At 27.4% G+C, this 16,928-nt stretch overlaps 1 protein-coding gene across 1 annotated transcript in view; it reads right to left on the bottom strand.

Annotated features, from left to right (window-relative positions):
• Nucleotides 1-6,068: 6,068 nt before the first annotated feature.
• Nucleotides 6,069-16,928, bottom strand: part of LOC119668038 (bifunctional heparan sulfate N-deacetylase/N-sulfotransferase) — a 62,924-nt gene continuing 52,064 nt past the window's right edge. The window contains exons 3-5 of the mRNA XM_038077408.1: nt 14,756-16,607; nt 8,267-8,619; nt 6,069-6,402 (exon numbers count right to left, since the gene is read on the bottom strand). Coding sequence (XP_037933336.1) covers nt 6,300-6,402; nt 8,267-8,619; nt 14,756-16,607 — 2,308 coding nt within the window. The 3' untranslated portion in view covers nt 6,069-6,299. The remainder of the gene's footprint in view (nt 6,403-8,266; nt 8,620-14,755; nt 16,608-16,928) is intronic.

Raw genomic sequence — 16,928 nt, 5'->3', positions numbered from 1 at the left:
TCCACATTTCTTTACTTCATTTGGGGTGTTCTTCTTCTTGTGTCTTCTTCTGTTCTGTTGACACAAGAAATACACAAATTTAATTCAAAAAGCTTACAACAACGTAGCGTATTAAACATTTTGACATGTGCTTATTTGAAAGTTTGCAATACCCATATGTCAAAAATATATTCAAACCAAATTTAAATAAAAAAATATATTTATAATATTATTTATGGTGTTTTATTAAAATTTTTAAAATATTATATTTTTTAAAAAATTTTGTTTTGTAAAATTTTAAATAATGTAACTTAAAACTTTCAACAAATTTGCCATATGTTTGAGCTTAATCTTATTAAGTATAAAATTCTTAATTCTAAGCTTGCATAAAAAGCTTATTTCAAAAAGCTTGTTTTAAAAAAAAGCTTATTGGAAAAACATATTATTTTAGCTGCCAGAAGTATTGGGAATCAGTTTTTGCTAAAACCTTTTGGGTTATATTATAAGGTAATAAGGACTAACAAATATTCAGAAATGCAGGAATATACAAAATGATGAGTTCATGAACCATTTCCTTGTGTCATTTTCTAGCCTCTAGAAATAATAAGGATTCACTAAGTGCCGGCAAAAAAGTTCTTTTGACAAAACTTTTGAAACACTTGTGCATCAATCAAAAACATCTTTATAAAAAAAAAGTGGGGGCAGAAAGTACGAGTGCGTACTAAAAATAACTGAATTAACTGTGCAATAATAAAAATACTTAAAAGCCTTTCAAAAGATATTTGAAAGTTAGAACGAAAGACAGTTTGAGAGATTTTAGCTATTCTGACGCAAAAATTTTTCAAAAAAAAGTTTCATCATTTGTAATTCGTGGTTAAAAGCTAATTTGTGCTTTTGGTTTCGTGGGGAAATCCAGAAAAATTGTTAATCGGTACCGCATCCAACTGAAACCATTTAACTTGAATACAAAAGTAATGAAAAGCTGCAAAATGTATATTTAATATAGTTATTTATACATATATAATTAAAAAAGATAAAACTTTTTTTGAAAGACTTTTGCGAGAGAAAATCTCTCAAACTGCGTTTTTTTCTATCTTTCAAACATCTTTCGAAAGACTTTTAAGTAACAGGGTCAAAATTGCCCTGTACAAGGAACTAAATGAATGTAAAAGGAATGTTAAATGTATACGTGAATGATATTGTGATGTACGTTAATGACTTAACAGATCATAATGAAAAACTAAGGGATGTTTTCGAGCAACTAAGGAAAGTTGATATTAAGCTATAAGCAGCTAAATGTGAATCTCTAAGGAAAGATGTTGCATATTTGGGTTATTGTGTTAGAAGGCGAGGTCTTCAACTTAATCGAGATGAAGTCTCGGCGATAATCTCCATTGAAAAGTATTAAAGAAATACACTCATTCATGGTAGCGATCAACTATTATAAAAGATTTAATAAAGATTTTAGCAAAATAGCAGCACCTATTAATTAACTTCTTAGAAAAGAAGTTGAGTTAAATTTAATTGATAGTTTAATCGGTACGACTAGGACAAAGCATTTGAGAAACTGAAAGATAGTTTAGTCAATGTAGTAAGTTTGCACTTTCAAGATTTTGCAAATAATTTCATCGTTACAACAGATGCTTCGAATAAAAGTCTAAATGCAGAGCTATCACAAGAGAGTGGCCGTGGAGATATGCCAACTCCGTTTATTAATATGAGTTTAAATAATGCAGAGCAAAATTATAGCACTACAAAAATAATATTTGACCATTGTTTGAGCCGTAGAAGTATTTAGACTATATTTCTATGGTAAGAAATTTTTAATCAGAACCGATCATAAATCGCTGAAATAGCTTTTTAATGTAAAAGACTCTGGATCGATATTAGAACAATGCAGACTAAAACTAGAGGAATATATGTATGTACAATATCGGGAATAAAAACAAAGTAGAGAAAGAGAAAGGAAAAAAGAAAGAATCGGGTAAAGTAAAAGCAAAGAACATTGTGAAGAAAAACATTCAAAAAAAAAAAAAGAACTGTTCAAGCAGAACACCGCTACAATAGAAGATCTATTATACTGACTACCTAATGTACACTAAAAAGTAAAACAGACGCTCATTCTAATTATCGATATTTTTTTTATTTTATTGTCTCTTTATGAATATGTTTCTTTTTCTAAAATGTTTGTTTTTATTTTTAATTTTCATAATTTGTTTAATCTTCTAGACACATTAGCTTTAATAATAATTTTAATAATAAACTTTATACAATTAGCTTTTCAAACTTCTGTTAACTTTGTACAATTGTTAAAAGGAAAAGAGTAATAAAGCCACATAATTTTTAATTTAGCATAGACAAAAAAATGGGAGTAAAAATTTTTTATGACTTAACATTAATATTTACTATTAAAAATTCTTTTTTTTTTCTGACATTAAGGTTTAGACATTATAATTAATTTCAGCACACATATAAAGTATTAAGATAATATTGTACAATGCGGATTTGAGGTATAAAAATATTATAATATTATAAATAAATTTTTTCTTTATTTCTAAACTATCCTTTAGTATTTCAATCTACTTTATACATATAAAAAGCAGTTAATATATATATAAATTTAATATAAAACTCAAGCTGATATCTAAAGCGTTTTTTTTTAATAATTGTTAATTGTTTGATGTTAAGTAGATAGTACAAATATTTAAAAAAGTTTATTGATTTCAAATTCTTTGTTGTAATATTCAAAAATACATAATCCGACTAAATTTTGCAAATCGGTAATGTCTGTGAATTAATAACATCACGACTTTTTAATCCTCTTTCGAAAGGATTATGCACCAATGAAAATTTTAAGTTGAAGCAACTCAACTGTCTTTAATGTCACACTTTGAGAACGAATATAAGATTTAAGATATAATATCAAAATTAAATTTAAGTTCTATTGCAGTTCTATTGGAACATAATTTTGATGGAGCATAATGCTATTTATTTTATTATTAATTGAATTATAATTCAATAATAAAAATTAGTATATTTTTAAAAATTTCCCTATAACACCTGTAGATCATATTCAACGACACTCCACGAAATAACACAGGAATATCTGTTATATTCAAGCTAATCCAGAGTTAAATTTGAGAAAAAGACATAAGATTCTTCAGCTCACTCCACATTCATTAATGCTTCAATCTGGATTTGAAATATTTAACATTCTCTCCAAAAAAGAAATTTGTAATCTAAAATTTTTTGTAGCTAATTGAGGAAGTTTCGAGTATAGTTCTTATACTTCACCTACCAATAAATTTGTTTAAATTATTTAAATTACCAATTTTGAATACGTTTTAGATAAGAGATATGTAGTTCATACCATATATTTATAATTTTTGAATTACTAATTTTTATGTATGATTTTGTTTTCTAATTAATACATTTTAATAAAAGTGAACATTATGATATATTAAATTTATATATTGAATAAACTGCTTTTTATGATACTCAATATTTTTAAAAAATATTTAATGCTTAAAAGGTATTGGCAAATATGCATTAAAGTTAAAATGACAATGGAAAGCTTTTGATACAAATAAAAACAATAGCAGCAAAAATGCGTTATTCGCTAATTAAGCAATTTGTCTTAAATATCTAGTAGATATTAAAAAACTTTATTTATAATAGATTAGTTTTAAATTTTCTGAATTTTAGTATGAATATTATTCAATTAATATAAACTGTTTAAACAACTTATATAAATTAAGAATTAAATGCAGAATGAAATGCTCAAAAATACAATACATGCATATATATTTATATATTTAAATTTGAAATGCTCTCAAATATATTTCTTATTTATATAAACGTATTTTTAATATTCTTTGTTCCATTATCATGTGAAATAAAGAATAAATATATTTAAAATTTTCAATATTTATTTATTATTTCTAAATTAAAAATATTTTCAATATTCTTTATTCCATTAACGGATAAAATAAACATTTTTGAAATATAAAAAATACTTCAAATTTTTAATATATCTTATTGCTGTTATTACATTAAGTATGTATGTTTGTTAATTTCAATTCGTTATTTAAATATTGCTACGCTTCAACTACAGATTTATGTATTTAAACTTAAGTTCATAATATTAATTCATAACAATTAATGGTACTCAAAATTTTGTCTGCATATTTTAATTTAATTAAATGTAAACTTATAAATTTATTTAAATTTAAAAATATACACAATAGTAGTGATGTAAAAGCTAATAAAATAAAATAAATTTATAATACAAGTCTGCTATATGCAGACTAGTTCACTAATAATAAATTTGTATGTATAAAACTTCAGCTTGCATTGATATGATTTTGTTATATTAAAAATTAAATATATTGTATATATTTTAAAAAACATAAGATTTCGTGATGTTTATAAATTAAATATAGTTAACAAAAATAAAGCAACAACAAATTGCTTTCAAGGCCAATAAAATAATATAAAATATATTTGATATGTAACTGAATTATAATTAAATTAATAAAAAAATACTAAAATAAGAATAATCAATATAAATTTGTTAAACGCCATTATTATAACAAAGAGAAAAAAAAAACAGTTTATAATAAAGAATATATAATATTTTTATATTAAACGTAATTTCAATTTTTGTATATTAATATGTATATTTTTAGTATATTGAAAAAATTGAGTTGATATTTAAAAAAAAAATATTAATTAATAATTTGAGAATTTCAAAGGTTGCACTAAGTGCTTATTTCATTAAAATATAAATAATAGAAGAAATTAAAATTGTCTATTTAGTTTAAAAATAAATAAGATCAATAAGAAACTGAAATATAAAACAAAAATATATAGAAGAGATGAATTTATAAATTATTTTTAAAAGTTATTTTAAGTCAAATGTGACGACGAAATTATTTTAAATTTTAAAAAGTATAAATAGTAATTAATTAAAATAAAATTTTATTTTAATTAATTTATTTAATTTTTTGACTGTCCATACAGCTGGCTAAATACTCATTAACAGTGGTATTTGGAAATATTTTTTAGCTTGATACTTGCAATCTCAAAATTATATACGGATAATTAATTTCGATAGATATTTTTAAAGTATTTGCTTTTTTTTCGGGTTTAAGGTCATTTTTTTATTAAATTCTAAAAGATAAAAATTACAATATTTTTTTTTTGATTTTAATATTCATATTTAAAAAAAAATCTTATATCTTCTATACCAATATTTATAAAAATACTAATTAAATTAATTTAATAAATGAATTAAAAAAAAATATAATAAAAATAATCTACAAAACCAATATAAAAAATCAATATATATATAGAAATATAGAATATATAGAAAATTGAAATAAAAACAAAAAATATTATTAAATTATTAATATTAAAAAAATGTAAATAAAAATATACAAAGAAAAAGATAAAATTAAAATTATGAGTTAATAAATTAAATTTAAATGTACCCATAAGCATATTATGGCTTTATAATATAAAAAATAATTACACTGTGACATAATTTTTAACCAAATCCTAGAGCAACCAATTTTTTCATTTGACCTCAATACATACTAATTTTAATAATTATTTTAACAAACATACATACTGTCGAATACATATACATGTATAATTATTGTGCATAATATACTCAGAAAATTATTGACTTAATTAGGTTTGTAATTGGTATGGCTGAATAACACACTGTAAGGCTAGAGGAAATTGGAAAAAGTACAATATTTCTATATACATAACGGAACAGAATTACATTTGTTTATATGCATTTTGTTTATGTTTAGACATAGACATATACTCATACATACTAAGAATATTTTTTAATATACATTTAAACTACAATAGCTATATACAACATTTAAGCAACAATTAAGCTAATTCTTTTCACATTTATCTGCATAGTTTTTTTTTTAATGGTAATATTATTTAATTAATGCATTTATTTCTTGCTATGCTAAATTTATTTTTTAATTAACATTTTTTATATTTAAACTTAAACTAATATTGACTTATTCAGAAATTTTCTTTTTTACACCCTTAAAGCTATTCGTGTTATTTTTGTTTTATTAAAATATTAATTTGCTCTCTTAATTATAAATTAGTATTTTTTTTATTTATAATTCCTGCTACATGTGCGTCCAACTGTTATGTTTGTGATGTCGATATTGCTTATTTTTCGGTTCATTAGAATTTTGAAGCTCATTTGTATGCTCCAAACTGGCGAAGACCAATTGCAAGTGCTTACGTAGTTTTGCACGCAGTCTTCGATGCTTCACCAGCTATCACGTACCCGTCGATAAATCATCTTTAAGCCATTGGGGTATGGGACGAGAACCAAGTTTCTTCAGCAATTTTACTAACGCTGTATTGTGACTAAGATAGTATCTGCGAAAATCGTAAAGAGAAAACATTAAATTGAAATAATTTTATTATTAAAAGTGAATAAAATTTAAATAAACAAATACGAAAAAGTGTAAATTGTGTAGGAGAAGTCAATACAGAGCGAAAAAAGTGTAACAAAAAGTGAAATAGACGTTATAAAAGGTTAACACCTACAGCAAGAAATCCTATAAATTCAATTTAATGTTTTTCACTTACAGTTAATTAGTCAAAGAAACATTTATGTGACTACAAAGAATTGTCAGTTAAACTAAACTGACAACAGCTTAAAGGTGAAATCAATTGGGGCGCACAAAGCTATTAAAGCATGACCCTAAACCGTAGACTTATCGATGGTGTGGAGAAAATGTTTGTAAATTTACATAGTTCAAAAAATAATCAAAAACAAACAAATAAATAAAAATTTATTTTCAAAATTTTTATAATTAAAATTTTTACGTACTCCGGCAAGATATCTAATTCGACCTGAGAAAGGTCGATAAAAGAGAGGAAACTGATAAATTCAAAAATGTCATTTTTTAATAACTTGTTTTTTTTTATTAGTGTAGATACTGCAAAAGATTCCTTTTCAGTGGTCTTTGAATACATCTATTGGTTTGATAGTCGGTATATAATACTTGGACTGCAAGGGTCTAATAAAAAAATAATAAAAAAATGATAACTCTACATACGTAACCGCCCTACAAACCTATCTAGAATATGGACTCTTATAAATTAGATCTTTAATTAACATACGTCTAAAAAACACTTTTCATTTGATTTAAGGTAAGACTACAAAGTATCTAGTCAAAAGATATACGTGGAAAAAATATTTTATGGGCGAACCAAATTTATTATTTGATATGATTTTGATTCTATATTATAAGTGTGGAGAGAATAACTTTCTGAAAGCGAAAGGTTTAGAGTATAATGCAATTATAGATTCATGAATAATGAAAGCTTGGATTGATTTTCTTAAATTAAGTGTTAATAATTATAGGTGGCTTAGATTTGGATAGTATGTTACTATTGTACTTTGGATGAAAAGAAAAACGTTACTCACTTCTTAAATAGGTGTTCAGTATTAAAAGAGTTTTCTGGAAGACTATATCTAACTGAAGACGAGTTAATAACGATATTTAGCTATTACAATGAATACAATTATAAGATTTTAACTTAGTATTTAACAAGTGCAGTTGAACAGCACTTTTTAAACCAAAACGTATTACGGGTCGGAAAAATATTTAATAAGTCTTAAAAATACTGGTAAAACACTGAATATATTTCTTTGTTTAATTTCTCCAAAAATAACCAACGGTTGAGAACTCCTCCATTAAAATAAAAAATATAACTATTATAAGAGTTAATTTATTTATAAGAGTTAATTTTATGAATCCCATTTTAATCAAAATTTTTAGTTTCACTTCTTAACGATTGTCTTTTAAGCTGTAATCGTATATCTTCAAATATTAAGTAATAAGATAGAGTAATGTAGAAAAGTTAAATTACTCAATATAGAACTAACTAATTGCTTAAACAGCGAGAATTATAAAATATAGATGAATTCTAGTAAACACTGGCAATAAAAATTAGTTCTACAATTTTTAAACGAGCACGCTTTATAACTTGAATTCAGTTAAGATATCTTAACCAAAATTTAAGATATGCGTAAGCGAATTGCAAAATCAACCTAGTTTGAAAAAAATCTACAAAAATGGAAGTAAAATTCCAAATGGTCTTTAATGGATTTACGATGTATTGTGTACAAAGGAAAAAAAGATACAAAGTAAAACCACAAAAAAAAACCTTCTAAGCAAGAAACCACATAAACAAAAGAAAACTGTATTCAAAAATCACTGAGCTGCCTTACCGTTGTAATAATTTTGCACTACGTTCATCCATTGGTGGATATTGACGTCCTTTGGATTTGCCTAGGCACTTATTACGTTTCTCATTCACAATTTGGCAGTAAAAACCCTTTTTAATATCGAAACGCAAATGGTTCGAATAATCGAATGCCGGTTGAATTTTTAGGAAACGTTGCAAATCATTCATCACATCCACTGGATTTGAGCGTAATTGTTCACCATCAATAATGTGCAACTGCTGGGCGGGATAATAAGCAAGCCAATGTTCCAGGTGTTGTGCATATTTACCGGGATTAAGGCAACGATTACGCAAATCCTTTAGAGCTTTCGGTGCTGAATCCGTTGCTGTGATAATCTGCAAAGAAGAAAGGGGAATAGTATATGTTCAAAAACAAATAGAAGCTGTCTGTATATGAATATAAAGTTAAGTGTTAACATTTAAAATTTTTATGGAAATCCATTTTATATTGTTTAATGGTTAAAAAAACAGAGTTTAAGTTATTCATATTCATATGTTATATGAACTATGCTACAGTTGAATATTATAAAAGATATCCATTTGATAAATGAATTAAAGAAAAGAGTATACGATAAAAATCCATTAGAGTGCTTCGTATAATTTTTAAAGTACAAATATTGCTCATAAATGCATCGCCTGGTGTCTCAACATAACATTATGCTATAAAAGGAATTATTACGATAGCATACGAAATGGTTTTCATGTTCCATTAAGAGATATGGAATTTAAATTTTTGACACAATTATTGACGGCTCTAGTTTAGATTTTTATTCTATGCAAAATTTACTATAATAATTTGCCAAATTTATTTGTAAATCGATATATCGATTAATTAAAAATAGTAAAAGATTTTGTTGTTGCAATTTTACGACTGTTTGATAAAAATCACTCTATTGAAAACAATAGTTTCTATTAAGAATTTAGTTTCTTTCGTCAAATAGATAATAGAATTTTTTTCTTGCCCTTATATCAGTTGTTATTACTGATTTTAAGATGTTCCTGACTACCCACCTACTACGCACAAAATTACCATATTTGAAAAATGTGACTATATTCACTAAAACGAGACCTTAAAAAAAGAGGAAGGAAAATGTATGCAATATATATTTTTGTATAAAGTATAAATGCAAAGAAAAATTCAGCCACATTTGAAAGAATTGAAGAAAATTAAACTTATGGTATATACTTCAGCAAATATTCTTTTATTTTCTGCAACATTGTCGTTTCGATTTTCATTGCTAAGTAGTCCTGATGACTATGGGCGGTTGTGAAAGCGGTAATGAAATTTCGAGTTAAGGTACCATTTGGTTAATATTTTGAACTACATTTAAATTGGAGTGACTTTGTTGAACAAGATTTATCAGTAAATTACTTCAACTGAAACGAAGCCTACCTAGTGCTAACTTGAGAACAGTAAGATTTGGTAAGTCGCTTAACAATTTTTCCAGAGGAGGAAAGTATACTCTCCTCATATATCAGTGCTTATTATAGTCTAGAAGAAAACTCGAATTATTTGGGATGTTTATTCTAATTAATCTAAAAGAGCTATGATCCGTCAAAATTTGGAACAATACTTAGCGTATAGACTTGACAGGTTGGTTTTCTTCTACTTGAATCGCAGTGTCGCATCTTCTCAAAGGAATGCTAGATCTTGCGGACTTCTGTCTATAGTGTAGTTCTTTAGGTCAGCGATATTGATAGTATCTCATCTATTGTATCACAATGGGCCATTATTTATACTCATGTAAGTTTTGGTACATAAGGCTCCTACTCCAACGAATAAATTTTATTAAAAAAAACCTCACTCTAATATTGACTTTAGTAATTATTCAAAGATAGGAAGCTAACTAAATAGTACCTGAATATGACATTCTATTATTGTTTTTAAGGCAGTGGTACGAATGCATAATCGGCCAGGATCTTTACACCTGTTTTACAATGACAGCATCGTAAAAAATATTTTGTGATCTATTTCTACAACACTAAAAATCACTAATTACGAATTATTTAGTTTCTATTCTTAGATAGCATAATAAAAACTTAAGATATTAGAATAAAAATTAGGAATTACTATGACTAAATAAAGAGGAATAATTTTTTTTCAAGACATTGCTATTTAACAAAGAATTTCGGCAAAGTGAAAAGAAATACATTATTTTTACATAAAATTGAAGGCTGATTTAATATAGTTAGAACGATTCGATTAAGTTTAAATATGCGACGTTTTGTTCAATAACTCTTTGTCTTTTGAAAATAACTTCATTATATCTCTGTCATATAAGTCTTCGTCTTTATTAACAAAAAAATTGAGACAGTCGAATTTCAGAAGCCTCTTCTTTTGAAGCAAATATTTCACCAGAAAAATCGTTCGCCATGGAGAGGAACTTCCATGTGAAGAAACTATGCTATATAGTCATATGTAGCACCTCAGTGCAACACATATCATATGACTACCTCATAAATACAACTCGGGTAGTTGGCAGTTTTCGAGAGAATGCTTTGTTCACTGAGTTCTACTGAATAAAGAGATTTTCATCATCATTTTCGACAATTCCGTTGACTACAATTAAGAATTAAAAAGAATAATAAGAGCAGTCTAAGAAGACGAACTTAAGCAAAAGGTTTTTTAATTTATCTATATGTCGATATAGCTTGATTCTCAGGATATCGGAACTTAAAGTTGTATATTTATATATTATTTACATAAGTAAAACCTAGTAATGGCATCTAGTGGCAACTAATATATAATGTCTTTAAATAAATTTCACAAACAACGATAAATAATAACTGGTTTAGATTGCTGTTAGTGTAGTCAATGAAAAACGGAACTTTTAGAGCGCAATATATAATATCCAATTTAATAATATAACTATAATATCCACTGGTAATCAAAGTAGTTTCCTGTTTATTTACCGACAATGAGTCATAAGTCATAAGTTTTCTATGCCGATTGATTTCCATAATATACTTCAACTCTCATAAATGTTATATGGATACTAAATGCGTCACTCCAAAAAATTATTCCTTTTTTTGGGGAGATTTAAATTGATTTTCTTAGGACGTTATAACATAAAAAATATTAAAAGGTTGATATCATGAGAACCAAATAATATAGACACTTAACGTAACGTAAAATGTTGGAGAAAATAATGGAAGGAATGATAAATTCTTTCAAAATACGTCGACGAATTGCAGTAGCTATGAATTTATAATCCTGTGCTAAATAAATAAGTGTTGGTTCACCTCTGATCACCCCCCAAACCTTTTATTGAGTTTTTATTTTATAAAATGGGTTTTTTACTTTGATTAACTTTAAAAAAATTGTTAATAAATATTGAAAATTATTCACTGTAAAATTGATTTCACAGCCTAAACAATAAAACATAAATTTATGAGAAATTATGAATTTTAATTACAATAACTGGCAAACCGAACAACGAATGAAAAATTTATTAAAATTTTTTAAGTGTTCGTATTTGCATTGCAATGATATATAGCATTTCATATTGATACCACATTGCAGAAATGCAAATATTGTAAAATAAATCAATTTTTCAATTATTTTCATGAATATATTAAATTATTATTAACACCATGGGGAGTAAAGAAATGTTGAAATTAAAAGTATAAGCCATAGTATATCGCATTGCATACCATATGCATGTGCCGAAGAAATAACAACTAATAAAAATTTAAATTGAGAGGATAAGTAAGAGTCCTGTTAAGCATACAAATGCCAGAAACATCTATTGACATTTTTGCAATTTAAAAATGACAATGCATTTTGTAAAATACGAGAATAATAAAACTGCTTTACTAGTTTTCTATCTAAATCTGTATTTCGGCATAATTCGGGAAGAATACGAATAAATGCTAGAATTTAAATGAACTGAGTGTGTGTAGTGTTAGAAAACAGTTTGGAAAACATAAAAGAAGTAAATGTGTGAATCAGTACGATTAAAATATACAAACAATGACCGAACCAGTGGCAGTAACTGACGAGCAGTAATTATGGGAAAAGCAATCAAGGTACGTAGATAGATATATATATATATAAAGTATATATATTCAATGTTTATATATTTGTATGGGCTGAGATAATACATTAAACGAAATGTCCGTGCCATGTTCTATCAATTTATATACAAATCAAACAATATTACACTCAAAATTTAATCGAAAGTTATCAGGTGAAAAACCAGTCAAGAGGATTATGTTGCATGAGTGCGTTTCAATATGGACTCATACTGAGCTTTATAGGCGGTTACACTGCGGCAACAGCCAGGAAATGTAAGTTCATATATGAAAGCACACATGTGGCTGGTTTTAGTTAACGAAATTGCACAAAGAGATGCTGCACATATTCTCTTGAGGTCACTACTAGTAGATCCTTGTAACGCTGCCATTTGATAAACGAACTCATGGCAAATTTTATTTCAAAATTACTGAGTTGTGGTCATTTAATTCATTTATGGAAAATTAAATAGTTTTTGCTCTTAATTAAGTTGCATTTGTGGTATTTGTGTAAGGAAGCTTTTGTGGCTCCTTAGAAAGTTTGAAGTAAAATAAAATCTTCTGATGACAGATTTTGTGTAAGAAAGATGTAACATGTTATATCATAAATTTATAATATAAATATGTGGTGTATTTTAAAATAACTAGAACAATTTCAAATAAATAAATATAAGTTAAGAAGAATAACATATTTTAAATGACTTACAAAGTCAACTGTGACATTTAAAATATATAAATGAACTTATAAAATACCTTATTAATTTATGAACTAAACTTTTAAAATTATATAAAAAATAATCCGGACAGTCTCAATGCTCCCATAAACATGTAGTGTAGCTTAAAGCAACTATGGTAATTTCAAACTAAAAAAATATTGCTTATATGTTTTGAATTTCTTCCAAAATTAATTGAAATTTGATTCGAAGTATAAATGTTATATTATGAATTAGTAAAATAATGTATCTTTAACCATTACTATCGTTCGCTCTATATCCGTTACATTCGTTTCCCAGACGATGCTTTTAAATGCTCCAATGCTCGTTTCGCTGCGATATCAACAGACACTCATACAATACTTACTAAGTGATTCAAACTCTTAAGCGATGGGATTTGTTTTACATTATAATTTTTTTTTATACTGACTGTCTTATTATTGTAGCGGATTCAAAAAGCTATGTGTTCTATAAGGTTATAGATTTCTGTCGGTCATATACATTCTTTGACTGTAAACACCCGAACTTATTAAAGTAAAAGTGTTGCTCGCTGATAGAATACAATACACCTCTGCCAGCGAATGATCCTCCATATATTTTTAGTTCTCTTCAATGAATTTTCTTGTTTGGATATATCGCGTATACAAAAAAAATAACATAAGGACATGTCCGAGAAACCTAGTGCTTGGTGGATGACATTTCAAATTATAAACTACAGATACCAGTTTCGAAATAGCGCTTTCAGTGTTCAAACGTTATATAAATTGATAATATGGGACTAAGTAGATTTTTGTTAGTGCAATTTTATGTCAATGTCATAATTTTGGACTATAGAAGCTTGAAATGTGCATAGTAGGTTCTATTAGCTGCCCATAATTGTTCTTGGAATACTATTCGCTGAGGCTTCCTTAGCACTGAGTACATTTTAAATTTATTTAAATCAAGTCATATTTTGATATCGTGCAATACCTACAAATGAGCACATGTGAATTTGATACTTAACAACATAGCTAAGGGTCTACAGCATTCTACAACATCCATTTATGTGTTGTTATTGAACACATTGTATTTTTGGTATGAGACCTACTAACAATATCGTGTAGTCGTATAATAAAAGAACTTGTTTCACTTAGAAAGCTCTATATAGTCAAAAGAGTGTATCAGTTCTCCTCATATAAGTAATTTTTTTTTGCTTTTTAGTTTAATTCCTACTCATTTTGGTAGCTAACTTCTTTAGAATGTCTTTTCTTATGAGAGTAAGCTTAATTGTTGTTGAATGAATGCTATCGCAAATTTAATGGAAGTTAGTTATTATAAAAATGCATATTTATTTAAAATCTTAGACAGAATTCTTCCCAAAAATTAATTTAATTTTTTTTTGTGACAAAATCTATTATTAAATATATATTTCCCATATAATTTATAGCAAAGCGCCTACGTGTTAAATAGTTGATTAAAAAGGTGCAAAAGTTAGTACTTGTTCTATAGGTATAAACCTACAAACCTAAGTTACGACAACCATTATTTGAACAATTGTAAGAAACTAAATAAGAGAATAAATCCAGTTGAAGTAATGCAAAGAATTACACAAGGTACAATTCCAAATATAGATCCTAAGTTCAAATAACTTTATAAATTAAATGACATAAAAATCTTCAACATTTTTTTCTATATTACTTTAATACTATTATTTTTTAAAAAAAAAAATTTTTATAACAAATTAAATTTAAAAGTTTCTAACTCACCTGATAAAAGCTGTAATTATTCGCTATAATGTCACCATGTGCGCGCTGGTGCTGATACCATGAGTAAGCACGTTTTGCAGGAGAAATTAATATCGTTACTATTTTAACGTGCGGCAATAGTGCATGTGCACGTTTGGGCACCATTTCACCATCAAAATAAGTGGCACTTTTCTCGAACATGTATCGCGTAGTTGTATTTGATTCTATGGGGAAAAAGTCCATATACCAATCTAAGCCACGATAGTAGTTATTACCATTAAAGAATTGTATCTCTTCAAACGTGTCAGGACTAGGTACATTACTAGCGATGCTAGAGTGCATAGACAGGAATGTGTAAAGTGCAGTTGTGCCAGTCTTTTGCGGGCCGATTACCAAAAATTTCGGCAATGAATCGCAACTTTTTGTTTTCGACCATATTTTTTTGTGTCGTATATCATCGCATGGATTTCCCCAAACAGGATCAACTTCTTCTGGATGTAAACGAAAATATGTCTCTGCTAGCTGTATTGGTGGCGCAGATGCTAGTTTTAAATTCGTCCAACATTGCAGGAACTTAATAACCGATTGAAATGTATATAAAGCTAAACGATCGGAGCCGTAATTAGACATGTGCGTCATGAATATATTTATGGGATTATACACAATTGTTTGGAAGAGTTCACCACCCTGTATTGATTCATCTAGTTTATCACGTCCACCAGGATAACGATCAATGTACATAGTGTGCGTAAATAAACCACAAGTTTGTCGTGGTAGCACCATTATATTACGGTGTATAAAACCGCGTCTCAGTCTTGCAGGTCGCAAATGAGGATATTCTTCTGTAGAAGTTACTTTGACATTCCACACTTTTTTCCACGCAACATAAAGTATTTCATGTGCTGGGTAAACACCAGAATGATGGGGCGATATCGAATAGCCAGAATCTGTTGGTATGTTATGTTCTTTAGCGAAAGCATAATTTAAATGCATTTCAGACATAAGTAGTGTTAAGTTATCATATAGGTGGGGTTGCTGATGCTTCCACATATGTGAGAACCAATTGAATTCTTCTACGTTTTGTAGTAGAAAATCATCACCTAAATTTTCTTCTTTCGAGCCATGATGATAATATTTGCCAGAAAAGCCCAAATTAAAACGAAAACCTGGCACCATAGTGGCAATTATTTTTTGTGTAGCTACCAAAGCGCGCACATCATCTACACGCAGTCTTGTACCTTTTTCACCAACAAATATATCATCTATATCGACCAGTATCATGCGTTCTAAATTGAGACTAAGTTGACCATGACTTAGATATGATAAAGCATCTAAAAACAGTAAGCGATGTAACCAAAATCGTAAACTGCTACCGAATAACACTCTTTGTATGCCATCGAATTGTCCATGGTCCTGCAGTACTGTAGTAAGCGGCATTTGCACTTGACCACCACTGTCAGCAGGATAATCTTGTATATTACGTTGTGCCCACTCAATTGGTTCATATGTTGTATGATTATGTTGAAATATCGCCCAGTCATCACCTGGTAAGACACCCCAAGCAGTTTCTCCAGCGCGTGTTAAACGTAACACCGGTGAATTTGGATTTAAACTAGCATCACGCAGTCTTAAATTGGTATGTACAAATAATGGAAATCCACGTAATTGTGCAGCGACTAATGTTTCTTCACTAGGTGTTACAAACCCTACAATGCCAACCGAGTACTCACGACAATATTTATCTAATAATTCCCGATTCCATTTATCCATATGCAGATATTTATCCAAATTCTCAAATACTATAACGCCATAACGACCTTTATCCAAATTTGTCAATACTGGAAGACTTTTACCAGCTACCTCAACTTTGTACCTAAAATATAAAAAAGAAAATTATTTTAATTTGATTTAAAATAAATTTAATTAAATATTGAATTTAGTGTTAAAAATATAGATATTTATTTAAGAATTCTTTTTTTTGTTTAATTTATTTAAATAAAAGTATTTTTGAAAATTGTGCAAATTTAAAGCCTTGCGGTTTGGAATCTGAAACTTGTTACAACTGTCATTAAGCACATATTTCAATATTTACAGGCCTTCCGGTAACATTTTTGTATGTGTAAGCGCCTGAGCCTGAATAAATTGAAAAAATTGACAGTTTTTTTACCACTTGAAAATGTTTGCGTTACTCCAC

This window comes from Teleopsis dalmanni, chromosome 1 (genome assembly GCF_002237135.1).
Source record: "Teleopsis dalmanni isolate 2A chromosome 1, ASM223713v2, whole genome shotgun sequence".
NCBI classification, from domain to species: Eukaryota; Metazoa; Arthropoda; class Insecta; order Diptera; family Diopsidae; genus Teleopsis; species Teleopsis dalmanni.
The sequence above is the reverse complement of the archived record's forward strand: the minus strand, read 5'-3'. Positions and strand labels throughout refer to the sequence as shown.